Raw genomic sequence first — 14,438 nt, 5'->3', positions numbered from 1 at the left:
AATATGTATTAATAATTTTTTCAAAAATATATAATTTTCCTTTCACTTATTGTCATATAATTTAATAACATACTATTTATTTTCACTATCAACAATTAAAGTAAAAAAAAAAAAATTATAATTTTCCAAAATTGCAAATAGAACCATAATTAACTTGATTAAGTGCCACATTAAAACAAAAAAATGACTAATAAAGTCCTATCAGTTACTTTTCATAAAAAAAATTTAAAATAATATAATCTGTTAAATGTTTGAAATTATGAATTTAGGAAACATAATAGAATTTGGTTTGATATTTTTAATGAAAAGTAGGATTTTTTTGGTGTAAATGGTTATGATAATAGCAAATGGAGAAATAGTATAAAATGGGATGAAATAATAAAAATAAGAGTTAGGGAGAATTTGGTAAATATGCTGCATGTGATTGGTTAGGGCAGGAGGAAGCAAACTAAGACGGTCGGTCACTTCAAACCCACGGAATCTCTTGGATTTGGACTTGAATAATCTGCCCTTTTTGTTTTTTGTATTTTTTCCTTGATTTATTTACAAAGCAAATGGATTCCAAAGACCTGTTTAACTGTTTTTCTTTTTTGGTAAGGAAGTGATTGAGACTATTATTCTTCCAACTTTAGTTTCCCAACTAAAATTTCATCTCTTAAACCAATTTAATCACTAATATAACAGAATATTTTTTTACTACAGATATTACCTTTTTTTTTTTTTTTTTTCCTTTGTTGTGTGTAGTAGGTGTTACTATATTGATTTAAAAAGCAACATTTATCAAAATAACTGCAATCAAATAAATCATTAAACTGAAATGAGATATCAGAAACTGTTATGAATAAATTTATATTGTTAGTTATTTTGAAAAATGTTACTTGTTAATTGAAAAAAATTACAAAATCCAAGAGTTTGATTTATTACATTTAAATTATAAGGTTTTTATTTTTTATTTGGGACAAGAATTAGAAGGTGAATTTGATACCACATAAAATATGTATTTTCCTTTAATTGATTTTAGTTGTTCATTAATTGCATTGTACATAAGCCTGTTGCTTCGTGTAAATAGCTATTTATTTGAACACCTAATTGGATTAGCCCTTTCACCTGCTTAAACACCTCTTAATCAATTTCATGACAATGAGCTTTTAAGACATCAACTATACAGATTAAATGCATATTGTATAACCTACTCTAATCAAACCAATTCACAATCTCACTTTCCATTCCCAACGACAACAATAAAAGCAATAAAAATTGAAACAGCCAAAAAAAGATCAACCAACCCACAATCTCACTTCCATTCCCAAGAACAACAGCAATAAAAGCAATAAAAATTGAAACCGCCAATCGAAGATCCTAATTCCAGATATAGTATCTCATCTCTCTTTAACAACTACATGGTAACATTTTTCTAGTACACAAGTAACTATGTAAAAGCAATAACTCACAACATATCAGATTCGCGCTGTACAAGGTATACAAAGTCGCTAGTAAAATCTAAAGTAAGAGAAAAGAAAACTCACAGCTACATATGCACAACAACCTAGCCGGATTACAACTATACAAAGCGAGAAATTCAGTATTTGGTCAGTAAATGGGCATCAAAAAGGGCCAAGCGCATTACTGGTCAGTGTTCTTTGTACTAGCCTCAGGATTATCATCCTTTTTAGTCTTGCTAAACGATCTCTGAGCATCCAATACTGGCATGTATGCTTCACTTGTTTTCTTCAATACATCATTGGCTGCTGTCTTGGCAGAAGACTCGCGGGGACTAACGAGTGACTTCTCAACATCTTCGAACTTGGCAGTTGCCCATGGAGCTGTGCCTACATTTTTTGAACTTGGAGCATCGATTGTTAGGGTGGACGCCTCATCCCGAGATGCATACCATGAATGACCACATGCAATGCACTCCAACTGAAACCACAAAAACCAGGACTAAGGTCAACAACACTACCCTTGCATCTTAACTACCAATAGTGGATAACATTGTCCTATAGAAATCTGCTGATACAGATGGATAGAAGGCACATAGCAAAACCTAGAATCACAGGAAGGCCATATGCAATACTCAACAAAATGAAGAATAGAAGCAAATTTAACATGCAGCACTGGCATTTTCTAAATAAAATTCCCATACTACATTTGGCATCCTTCATATTACATGGCTAAATGGATTAATGTGTATGCTTCTCCATTTGCTAAAAAAGCAATGCAATATAGTAAAACCGTTAAATACACAGTTCATGCTTCAGTAGTACAACATGCATTTATACAGAGACACTGCTTGCATATGGCAACATCAACATCCAAACCTCCTAAATGAATGTAATCTACCGATCCATTTCCTACAGCATAGTCAGACTCACTATTTCTCTTTCAATTTATTTTAAAACAAAACATCTACTACCAGCAACTCTTCAAGTATTTCCACTGGTTAGCAGTTAACCAATTAGGCTGGTTAATTTGTAGATTTAAATATGATATACATATGTCAGTAGCCCTACTACATGACATCTGTATATGCAAGAATGTAGATTTAACACATTCTGTTCAAAATGCCATTGTTATTAAAAAGAGATATTGCAGAAAATAAATCAAGTTTAAATTTTAAAATAAGAAAAAAGTGCATAAACCTGATAACGGTCTCCATGTCCTGCTTGTATGATGTCCCTTACACCAACTTTAAACTCTGAGCATCTAGAGCAACGGGCATCCGTCATCTGTTTCACAAGAGGCGAGCCAACAATCAGCACAAGTATAATATGTTAGAAGAAAGAAATGTTGAAAACTGGATACAAGTGAAGTCACCTGCATGCGCTCTGACTCATCAGGTTCCTTGGTCGCCATCTCCTCAGATGTTAAACCCTCCTAAAGGAATATATAAAATACAAAAGGGAAGATTAATAATTTCACATAATTATCTAGTCTGACCACAGATTAAACCATCAGAAGAACAGTCATAGCATTATTATTGTTTCATCCGTATTTTCCACCTTAAATTTAGGCATATATTTTGACTACAACACAAACCGCAGAAAACTCAGATTTTGCACATACAAACATTCATAGAATTATATTTTTTATAGCTTATCAAAACAATATAATCTGAAAAAATAAGAATTTTGTAGGCAAAAAGTCAAACAGATCAAAGATAATTATCAACAAAAGACAGAGAAGACAACCTAACTCTACTATTAAATCAAAACTGGACCTTCTTTCCGCACACACCCCCCCCCCCCCCCCCTCCTCTCCTTCTTCTCTCTTTCACTATGACATCCTTAATGATCCCGTCAAACTAGCAGACTACTTGATTACTTCCACCAAAGATCCTTCACCGCATCTTTTACACACTTTGAATTTGTTTGACATCAGTTCTATGCAACTAGTAAAATGGTGGCAGTAAAATGGTGCACTTGAACAAAATGTCTAAGTTAGCATCTCCTCATCCATTAAAAACATGCAGCAGTTTTGGGAAATATCCCTATGCATTAATCTCACATTAAGATGCATACATAGATAGTTTCTCTATCACTTCTTTCTTGGGACTGGATTCTATTATGGTCAAATAAAAGTTAAAACAACATTACCATACATTGGGGTTTGTTAACCTGCAGAGATCCAAGTAACCAGACATTCCTCACACCCCTCTTAACCACACACACATCTTAACCATCTAAACACTTTCTCATGACTATTTTCCCGATAGAGAACATTGAGATAATGGACACAACAAACAAACTCAAGGCAGACAGAAAGCAAAAGGAAGATTAAACCTCCACTAACCAAAAAACTTTACCAGAATAACAAAACAACCTTAAAATTAGATTCTTTGAGTTAAAACTGTATAGCTGTGATGACAGAAAGAGTGCTACCCATCATTTTTGTAAGGACAACAATCATGGAAACTTCTGAAGTAGTAGTTTCATCCCAAATAGTAAAAGCAGCATAACCAGATAAAGTGTTTTCATCACAAGGTGGCAGTATAAACAGAAATAACTTCTTAAAATGGTTCAACGAATTTTAGATAATTTACTAGCAAACCGTGTAAAGAATCTAGTATTGTAACTAGTAGAACCAAAAAATTCAAAAGCTAACTGATGCTCTATTATAGCTAACAAATAGTTAAAACTTCAAGGACAAAAATTAAACAAATAAAAATATTCATCTTGAGATCAATTAAGGTACAAAATATTTACATCCCTGGTAGACCCCACTACACTACCACTAATCTATAAGAGTAACAAAGTATTCATAATTAACATAATGATCACATCCCAAGTGAAGGAAATCCCATAGGGCCTATCAATCACTCATAAACAAGAATCATTTACTCACTAAAACGCTCAAAAATGCACAAAAGAAGCCAAACCTAAGTGTCCATACCTTCAGCTCAATAGGTGACATGTTCAGTATTTTTGAAGGCTCCAACTCTCCACCAAGGAGACGCTGGGCTAGCAGCACACTATTCTGTCAAGTAAATAAGAAAGATAAGAAAGAAAGACTTTGAACTAGCAGCATAAAATATTATAACTTTCGACATAGCAGGTAAATTTAAAAGCAAACCATAGACCTTCAAACTATTCCAGACACAGATTGTTCATTAGTGATGAGCACCACACACTTCTACATCGAATAGGTAATTTAAAGCCACCTATGATGTTCCTTGTAGACTAAAACCAATCCAAAAACTCTTCTTTGTAATGACAAAACATAAACAGTCATTTTTAAATCCAATACACAGAATTTAGTTACAGTGACATACTACTTATAATTTTACTGCATGGAGATTGAAGAAGACTATAGGCAAAATTTAAAAAAATAATAACAATTAAAAAAAAAGAAAAAAGAAAAAGGAACAAGCATAGAAATATAGAGAAAGAACTACACTAGTTATCAAGTAAAGACCTAACTTAGGCCATCAGCTCCATCGCTGCATTGCTTAGAATATCTGAAATTTACTATCTTTTCCCTTCAATTTATCATTTTAATTATGTTTGTTATATTCTCATACAAAATCTGCAGTTTAATAACCAGTAGTTCCAATGCTATAAGTTAGCACTCATGCATGGATCTGGATGTTCATGCAAGTAAAATAGGATGCAGAAATGCATGTGCATGCATTAATATAAACAGATAAATGCATACAAATGCACATGCATTCATATAAGCAGATAAATCAGCCTTCTTACCTTAAGGTTGAAAGCTAACTGCCGCATTTTTTGGTTATACTTCTGAAAATCCAAGGAAAGAGACTCATGCGATGCCTTCTCCAAAGCAGCCACCGCTGTCACAGCAGCATCCGGCCAGAGAAAGGACTTGCCACTCTGTAAAATACAAGAATGTTCACATCCAAGTCGCAAAGCTCTAGAAACCTGTATCCCAGCTCCTAATGCCCATTCTCATACATCAACTACCAAAAAGAGAATGACATCGCAGAACTGCATATATAAGTATCAGTACATACCTTAAGAGTCTTAGCTTGAGATCCATTTGCAATTTCTGAACTCTTACTGTTATTTCCGTGGTTTGTGCCTTCACCAACCTCTCCTTTACCATCTTTATTTGTATTGTCAGGAGATTTGCATACATATTGAACCCCCTGGAGAAGTTTCTCCAACCATTTGTCACGAAAGTTATCTCCAGTAAGTACATTAAAATTTGTTAGAATGGTAGAATATTCTGAGACAGTACTTGGGCAACTTCCTGGTGTCTCAGATTTTAGATGTTGATCAGTCCTGGTTGTCGAGTCTTCCTCCCTAGAAACATCAAGTGGAGTGATGTTCTTTTTCCTGAGACTTCGTTTAGCCTTTAATTGATCTTCCTGATCAGCAGTGTTATCTTCAGGCACAATGTCAGGTAGATCTACCAAACGTTTCATTGTTTTCTGAACCAGTAGGTCAATTTCATGCTGCTTATTATCTTCATAGTCCTTATCAGTTAGCTTCCAAAGTTTTCGTTCCACAGTGTCATACACTCTCTGAACAATGAAGCCAGGATACTGTTTACGATTTGGAAGTTGCTTATGTAATGGAACAAAATGCACCACACACTTGTGCATTACAGATTCTGCTGGAACATCATCACGATGGAAACTATAAAACAGCTCTCTTGTGTCATGTGACTTCCAATGTCCACCACCTTTCAACTCCGCCTCTTCTGGGCGGTAGAACCACTGCCCAGTGACCATCATAGACCCACTTTTGTACCGAGTAATATCCTAAACACAAAACAAAATTCCATTATTAAGGAACAAAAAAGAGGAATGGAAGAATAAAGAGCTAAAAATAAATCAGGTAGCATACACATGCAACTGGAAACAATCTAGAAAAACTAATAACTTTGTCATTTATAAATTTAATAAAAAACCAAAAATATAAATGGAAATTCAGGAAAAGGAACACATATCTCTTACCATTCATCCAGACGTCAAGAGTTCAAGGTAAAATATTCAACTGAAGAATTTTAACCAATCTAAATAAAAACAGAAATCATGTTTTACAACTTCAACTACTCATGCATAAAGTAGAATCTTGTAAATTATTTCCTAGACGCAGCTGCATAAGGAAAGTATTAAACAGGAAAAATGCTAGAAAAGCATAAGAAATCTTCAATATTATATCTAAAATGAGAAAACCATTAAGCAAGTACCTTAATAATTGCCACATAAGGCTTTTGATACTTAGCCTCGGGAACAAGAAGTACAGGATCCTCCTGCAGAATACACCGCAATAAGTATAATGGCGATAGGGTATCAAGGCAAAAAAATGACAAACAAATTTACCAGAAAGCCAAAAACTCTCTTTCTACTCTCTTGACCCGTCATAGATTAAGAAACCGAAGAATATATAACGTAAGCAGCATCTTCTATTTCATATTTTTATGTGCATTACCAAGCAAACAAGAGAAAAACCCTGACTTCCAACAAATCCTTCAATTTCTGCTAATATAATCAAAAATCAACATAGCTAAAATCTATTCCCACCGGAAATGGAAGCCTCAAAATAATCCCAGAACAGGGAACAGAAAATGTTCGAATTAGTATTTGACACATTAAATTCCCACATTAAGCAAATGAAAAACCTAAATAAGCTTTTTCCATCCCCAATTCAACCTGTTCAAGCTACAAAACACCATTATACTTAATTCCCGAATTAAAACCCTAAAATCCAGAAAAACTCAACAAAAAACCGAACAAATGCTTGTAACAAAATAAATAAATAAAAAATGAAAAAGGGAAAGAGAAAATGTTGGAATTAAGTATATTTTTGATAATTTAATTTCCCACAATAAGTACATAATACCAAAATAAGCTTTTCTCCATCCCCAATTCAACCCGTTCAAGCTACAAAACACTATTACACATCAATTCCACATTTAAAACCCTAAAATCCAGGTAAAAAAAAATCAACAAAAATAACCGAACAAACGCTTGTCAAATTAAAAATAAAAAATGGAAATGAGAAATTTTTGGAATTAACTATATTTTTTGTACTTTAAATTCTACATTAAGACACATAAAAAAAAAAAAAACTAAATAAGCTTTTTCCAATCCCCAAATTCAACCTGTTCAAGCTGAAAAAACTATTATACTTCTAATTCCACAATAAAAACCCTAAAATCCAGAAAAAAAAAAAAATCAACAACAAAAACCCGAATAAATGCTTGTAAAAAAATAAAAAAAACAACTAAAAAAATTACGAAAACACACAAGAAAAAGAAGCCCAAAAAAAAAAAAAAAAAAAAAAAGAAGAAGAAGAAGAAGAAGAAGAAGAAACTCACAAGATCATAGCGATTGCCGTCGTACTCAAAGGCCTCGTAATGGCTCTTGCGACCCCTTCCCTTGCCAGAAACTCTAATGGGTTCTCCAATGGGCTCTAGCACAGGTTCTTCCTCCTCTTCGTCTTGTTTCTTCTCTTTCTCTCCCTTCTTCTTCTTCTTGTTGTTTTTCCTCCTCTTTCTCTTGCTTTCCTCCTCGTCTTCCTCCTCCTCGTCCTCCTCTTCCTCTTCCTCTTCCGCCTCCTCTTCTTCTTCTTTCGGAAGCTTCATTTGCTTCCTCTTCTTCTGCTGCTTCAACTGGTTTTCCTCCGAAGATTGTTGCCGTTGTTGCGGTATTTCTTCGTCTTCATCGCTCGTCGAGATCTGAGCGAACCTCCTGTTCCCCATTTCTGTCTTCTGCTATCAAAACGCTGCGTTTCCGTTTCTCTCAAAATCTCTACTCTCTCTCTCTCTCTCTCTCTCTCTCTCTCTCTGACTCTGAAACTCTTCGGCAACGAAAACATGCCTCTCTTATATGGAAATGGAAAGCTCTCGAGGACCAAAAAATGCGTTTCTCGCCCGCCAAGCGGTGAAGGTGACGACAACGTTTTATGTACACTTGGCGATCCTTTTAAAAATGGGCCTTACGGTGTTTCAGTATTACGGATTTGCCACTTCAATTCAACCACATAAAAATCTTTACTATCTTTTTTACCAAAAAAAAAATCTTTATTATCTTGAGGCGCTGAATTTTATTATTTATTTATTTAAGAGTGCTTGTTTGGCATCAATAACCCCTATATGGTTTCAGTATTTTTGAATTTTACATTGAAGTTTATAACCTGTATACCATTAGACCCAAAATCTCCATGGTGTGGATTTTCAAAGATTCTCTGCTAGGATATAATCAGCATGGAAAATGATTAATACATACTAAAAAGTCAGAGTGGAGTGTGGTGTAACTAAGTTTGATATTACAGGGGTAAGTGCAAAAAACGTTGAAGGAAATTGATACCAAAAAGCCTTTATTTTAAGGAGGTGCTCAATACACATTGTGAATGACCAATAGCTTCTTTTTTAGATAATAATAATAATAATAATAATAAAAATAAAAAAAACTTTAATGTTTATAGAAATAAAAAAAAAAAAATACTTTTTGAAATCATGAACATGGATTTTGCAAATTGTTTTGGTTAAAATAATACTCTTGTGTTTCAAGTCTTTCTGACAAACAATAACTGAGATAGATTAGGAATTGAAACTAAAGTAGGTCTATGAGTGGCCATGAGGCAAATAACAAAGGTTGGAAAAACACACACGAGACTCAAGCCACATCATAACCCAATAATGGAAAAGAAATTCAAAGGTATATTTAGTCCAAAAACAGATTGATCTGAGCAACTGGATTGAAAATAAGTTGAGTGTTTCAGCCATAATACAGTAATTCATTCTTCATTCTCAATTTACATTTTCTTTTTCTTTTCCTTTCGTTTTTGGCCCTACATATAAAATACCTCTATGCAAATTACAAAACCAGAAATCTATAAATCCAAAATCATTGGCCAAAGCTTGGAAAAAAAAAAAAAAAATCCCACTTGATCTATCCTCAGTATCCTCAAAATCGAAAATACATTTGACTTACATTAAGAAAGGTATTCTCAAATTGGTAATGTTTGTCTTGTTCTCACTGCTTTCAGCAATTTCCTTCAAACCTGTCCACGATTTTTTTCTTCGTTTCCTCGAATTGCAGGAAGTTTTTTCTTTGTCTATAGAGGTAGAAATGTTTTCAGGTTCGGCTGGTTTCTTAGCTGCTGATCTGTTTCTCTTTCTCCTCTTACTATCCAACAATGTGGTTCCAGTTTTCACCACTGCTGGAGTTGTTGGACAGTCGATGGTGGGAGTCTCTTCAGATATTGCTGGTAAAGATATCTCATCCATTTTAATAACCTCATCTTTATCAATGATGCTCCTCTCTGAGCTGACAGGCTGCTGAAAAATGGATTTATCAGCCTTTGGTTTCATAGTTTTTCTGATCTTAGAGGGGCATATATCTTTCATATGTCCTTTTGGGGTCCCTCTCTTCAAATTCCGTTGTGAACAAAAGTGGCACGTATACACTACACTGTTCTGAGTGGAATTATTAGGTTTCTTACTTCTACGCCGCGGCTTTGCTCTATTTTTCTCAATACGGACAGTGCAGTTGAAGCCAGGCTGAAGAATTGTTTCACATCTGAAAAAGAGCAAAATGCCAATTATAAGTTTTCTTTAGTTTCTAGTCTTTATAACATAACATTCACCGCAAAGACATGCAAATGCAATAGTATCTGATTGAAATTTCAACCCACAATTAATCCAAGCTAATATCAGTGACAGATCAAGTGAAAAGCATTTAAAAGAACATAAAACATGAAGTTGGAACATGTTAAAGGTAAAAGATAAGCTGGAAGACCAATATTTATTAGCATATTTCTTCGAACATCATATTGCAAGTGTAAAATAATCAGTATCACCATCAGAGAACCAGGAACTCATGGATTCTTTTACTTATCTTATGATTATGAAAAGAACACAAGAACCCCAGTTAATCTGTTAACTGGCTCATCCCGATTAATTTCATATGTCATGCTCATATAAATGCACCTATTTAGATGAATTTTACTATTTTTGTAAAGGTGAACAATTTTTTAAACAAAAGGACTCATAAATCATCAACCAATAACAACTTAAGCAAATATGCCCCCATACTTATTGATCATAACTTGATTTATAGGTTACCAACCATTAGTATAGGAAATGCAACATTGGAGTCATTTAATTTATTAAATGCTTTGAATCTTCAAGCTATACTACTCAACCAAAAATCTATATGATTTGCATCAAATTCGAAACTTCATGGCAAGAATGGTTGATCCAATATGCAGATTGTTCCCATAGAACATTGGGATGTCAATTAATACCTAGAATTCAAATTCTATACAGATTGAAAATGCAACTCAATTCCAGTCCCAAGCTATCAGTTTCGAAAGTCAACCATCAAATTAGTAATATCCATCCTTACTCGCTAAAACACAACTAACAACACAAATCACTCATGGGGAACACCTGTGTGGAAAACCAACAAAACTCAAAACCAGTAAATTTCCTTAACATACATGGAATCCAACTAGTTATGCATAAACATGTTATTCCCCTAGCATAACCCTTATGTAATTTAAGCCTATTTTTGCATAGCAACAAACAAAATGCATAAGCTTTGTCTATCTAAAATTCAAAACAAAAAACACCGTAATAGTTTCCATGGATCAAAGAAAAAGCTCAAAACATTACAAACCTTTGACAAGTAAACAAAGAAGGGTCAGGGGCGACACCCAAAGCCTCCTCGACAGAGGCCAATCTGCGACCATAGAATGCAGCCAGAGAAGGAATAGAAGCCTCCCCACTTGCCCATGTGGCTAGCCTCTCCAAGTGCTTGACTTTCAATATTGATTTTGCATTGGAGGAACCTCCTCTGGTTTGCTTTCTGCCGGTGGCTTCTTCTCTCAGTGTTATCAAGTTGTTCGACCCAGAAGCCAAATTTGGTCCTTTTCTGCCTCCTCCTTTCTTGCCCATAATACTCTTCTTTGGTATAATGATTTCTTTCTGTGGGGTTTTTAGTCGAACACTTGGTAGGGTGTCATTCAGAAAAATTTAAAATATCTATCCAATATAAGGTGTTGATGGAGGCGTGCAAGTAAGAAAATAGCAATTATTATTATTATTATTATTGTTACCACCAACCTGATGAACTCGTTTTTTATTATTTTTTTAATTTTTATAGATCAATTAAAATTTATTCAATTTTTAAGCAAAATAATTAAAAAAAAATTATTTATAGGAAAAACAAACGCCGCCTTACGAAAATGAAAAAAAAAAAAAAAAAAAGGGTTTATTTATTTTCTGCCTTGAATCTTCCTGATTCTCATTGCAAGATACACGATGGCACTAACGTAAATATTTTGTTAACTTGGGGCAAAAATGAACATGAAAAATGTAAATTTAATCGGTAACCGCGAGGACTAGGAGGGGCATAAAAAATGAGCCACTCTCTCTCTCTCTCTCTCTCTTTCCATATCACCGACACGTGTCCTTCCAATGGGTTACTTTCGCCGTCATGACCGGCCTCTCAATTTCTGAGCCGGTTCCACATTTTATGTGCCACAAAAAAAATAAAAAACTTTCTTTTTCTTTTTCTTTTTTGTGGTTTTTCTGAATAATAAGAACAAGGGAAAGATTTCATCTAATTCTTCTTTTGGAAGAATTTCAGTGTTTCTTCTATTTCGTTTTTTTCTCTCTGATATCTCTCAGCCCTGCAACTTCTCCATCAAACGGTTGATTCTTTGCAGGTTTTCTTTTATTAATGCATTTTACATTTTCTTTTATTTTCTAGTTGTTTATGATAGCATAAAGTTTCTATCTTTTTTTGGGTTCTGTGTATATTTAGTTTATTTTCTAGTTGGGTTTTTGGTTTTTTGTATTTAGGTTCTTTCTGGTTAATTTACAGTTACCAAGAGTTGTATTTGGCTTTAAATTTGGTGCGTCTTTGCCGTGTATATTTTTATTTTTTGTTTCCCAAATTACTTTCTTGTGTTGAATTATAGGTTTGAAGTTGTAGGAGTGTTACTAATTTGGTACTTTGGATTAGGGGGCTTAATGGGTCATGCTTAGTTTTACTTGAAGGGAATGTTTATGGTGGTTCTTTGACATTACTTTCTGGATTTGGTTGTGTGAGAAGGCTGTTTATTCTTTACCCTTTTGTAGTTCTAAAGAATAAATTAAAAAATTTTGCAGTCTTCTCCTGTAAAGATTGGTTCTTTACCTTATAACATATAGTTTTTGCTGATATTTTTGAGCAGCTAATTGGGTTCCTTCAAATAGTCAGAATTTTAGTGCTTATTCCCCAGTTGGGTAGTTTGAATAGGTGTCAAATTGGGTCAAGCTTTGCTTACAAATTTCTCAATTCGCATAGAGCTCACAAGGGTCTGTGGCATCAGGAGAATTTCGTAAGCTAAAAATCTGGTTGGATTTGGACTGTTATCACTGCTTCAAATATGGTTGAATCAATGGCTGCAACATCTCTTTTGGGGCATAGGCCGTTTTGTAGTGGGACTTCTGTAACAGATGTCTCCAACAAGCGGAAATCTACATATAACTGCCAGCTTACGAAAACAGAATTCCTTGGAAGAAGGGTAATTGCATCCCCTCCTTTGCCAAGATTGAAAGTTGATCATGTACCTGTTTCATCAATTAAGGCTCTTGCAATGGAGCTGACAAAAGAAGTGCATTCATACAAGGAAGAGCGAATTCCACGGAATTGGAATTATCAGATCGATACCGGTATAAATGAAAAGCCTGTTGTATGGCCACCTGAGAATAAAGCGGATAACCCTTCACTGCAAAATCCCTTACTTCGACAAGAAAGGATGGGTTGCGGTTGGTTAGGTGCCATATTTGAGTGGGAAGGAGTTCTGATAGAAGACAATCCTGATCTTGAGAAGCAAGCATGGCTTGCTCTTTCTCAGGAAGAAGGAAAATCTCCTCCGCCAGCATTCATACTTAAAAGAATAGAAGGAATGAAAAATGAACAGGCTATTTCGGAGGTTCTGTGCTGGTCAAGAGACCCGTCTCAGGTGAGAAGGATGGCTTCTAGAAGGGAAGAAATTTACCAAGCTTTGCAAGGTGGGATATATAGATTAAGAGCTGGGTCAAAAGAGTTTGTGAATATCTTGATGCATTACAAGATACCAATGGCAGTGGTTTCTACACGTGCTAGAAAAACTCTTGAGACTGCAATTGGAGCCATTGGTGTTGAAGAATACTTCAATGTGATTGTAGCTGCGGAAGATGTACATAGGGGGAAGCCTGATCCAGAAATGTTTGTATATGCGGCACAACTACTAAAATTCATACCTGAGCGGTGCATTGTGTTTGGTAACTCAAATCAAACAGTGGAGGCTGCCCATGATGCTCGGATGAAATGTGTGGCTGTTGCTAGCAAGCATCCAGTATACGAGCTCGGGGCTGCAGACTTGGTGGTTAGACACCTAGATGAGCTCTCAGTGGTCGATTTGAAGAATCTAGCTGCTGTTGAAACAGCTGAATTTGGTTCTGGAGAGCCAGAGTTGGAGCTGGAGGAAGAATATGATGGTCCAACTTCATCAACTTCGGCAGCAGTTGATGATAATTTCTGGTAACCCCATAAAATGTACAGTTCATTACTCATTGCTGATTCTTGATAAAAAATAGCTTTATATTGACAATGCTGTGTATACAAATTAGAAAAGGACAAAATGCAAAGAATAGAAAACAGATTACGGGTGGTCTGCATTGGACCACCTTGATGTTGTCATGCATGTAATTAAATATGTATGCAACTTTCAAAATTTATCTGCTGCTGTTTCTGTTATAATTCATTTTGGTAGGTAAGATTGGATTTGCCCTTTTCCCTCACAGAGGAATTTATTTTAATAGTTGTCCAAAGTAAGATGAAACAAGGAAAGGGAACAGTTTATCAACTAGTGGTCGAGGCAAATTTAAGAGAGAGTGGCGTCAGGTTATGTGTCCTAGATCTCTAGATGTTTAGAAAAATATGTTAAACTGAGGACTTATGGTTGGGCAGTACAAAATTGTTTCTTGAAAAG

At 34.8% G+C, this 14,438-nt stretch overlaps 3 protein-coding genes across 6 annotated transcripts; 1 reads left to right on the top strand and 2 right to left on the bottom strand.

The window, feature by feature from the left end:
• Positions 1–1,275: 1,275 nt before the first annotated feature.
• LOC125419006 (ASI1-immunoprecipitated protein 3) lies at positions 1,276–8,325 on the bottom strand. Its single transcript, XM_048463794.2, has 8 exons — positions 7,786–8,325; positions 6,655–6,717; positions 5,471–6,223; positions 5,196–5,330; positions 4,390–4,473; positions 2,815–2,874; positions 2,640–2,726; positions 1,276–1,920 (listed from the first exon to the last, which is right to left on the bottom strand). The coding sequence occupies exons 1-8, from the start codon at positions 8,167–8,169 to the stop codon at positions 1,624–1,626; spliced, it is 1,863 nt and encodes a 620-aa protein (XP_048319751.2). The 5' UTR covers positions 8,170–8,325; the 3' UTR covers positions 1,276–1,623.
• An 860-nt stretch (positions 8,326–9,185) lies between these two features.
• LOC107409526 (uncharacterized) lies at positions 9,186–11,500 on the bottom strand. Its single transcript, XM_016016960.4, has 2 exons — positions 11,093–11,500; positions 9,186–9,991 (listed from the first exon to the last, which is right to left on the bottom strand). Exons 1-2 carry the CDS (start codon positions 11,368–11,370, stop codon positions 9,400–9,402), a joined length of 870 nt encoding a protein of 289 aa, XP_015872446.1. The 5' UTR covers positions 11,371–11,500; the 3' UTR covers positions 9,186–9,399.
• A 429-nt stretch (positions 11,501–11,929) lies between these two features.
• LOC125419094 (5-amino-6-(5-phospho-D-ribitylamino)uracil phosphatase, chloroplastic) lies at positions 11,930–14,210 on the top strand. 4 transcript variants are annotated; one of them, XM_048464254.2, is made up of 2 exons: positions 11,930–12,143; positions 12,792–14,210. In XM_048464254.2, the coding sequence occupies exon 2, from the start codon at positions 12,849–12,851 to the stop codon at positions 13,989–13,991; it is 1,143 nt and encodes a 380-aa protein (XP_048320211.1). In that variant the 5' UTR covers positions 11,930–12,143; positions 12,792–12,848; the 3' UTR covers positions 13,992–14,210. The 4 variants fall into 4 exon arrangements, with proteins under 4 accessions (XP_048320211.1, XP_048320210.1, XP_048320209.1 ...); XM_048464253.2 differs by having other exon boundaries at positions 12,767–14,210; XM_048464252.2 differs by having other exon boundaries at positions 12,710–14,210.
• Positions 14,211–14,438: the final 228 nt, after the last annotated feature.

Source organism: Ziziphus jujuba, chromosome 6 (genome assembly GCF_031755915.1).
Source record: "Ziziphus jujuba cultivar Dongzao chromosome 6, ASM3175591v1".
NCBI classification, from domain to species: Eukaryota; Viridiplantae; Streptophyta; class Magnoliopsida; order Rosales; family Rhamnaceae; genus Ziziphus; species Ziziphus jujuba.
This window is presented reverse-complemented; position numbering and strand designations above follow the sequence as displayed.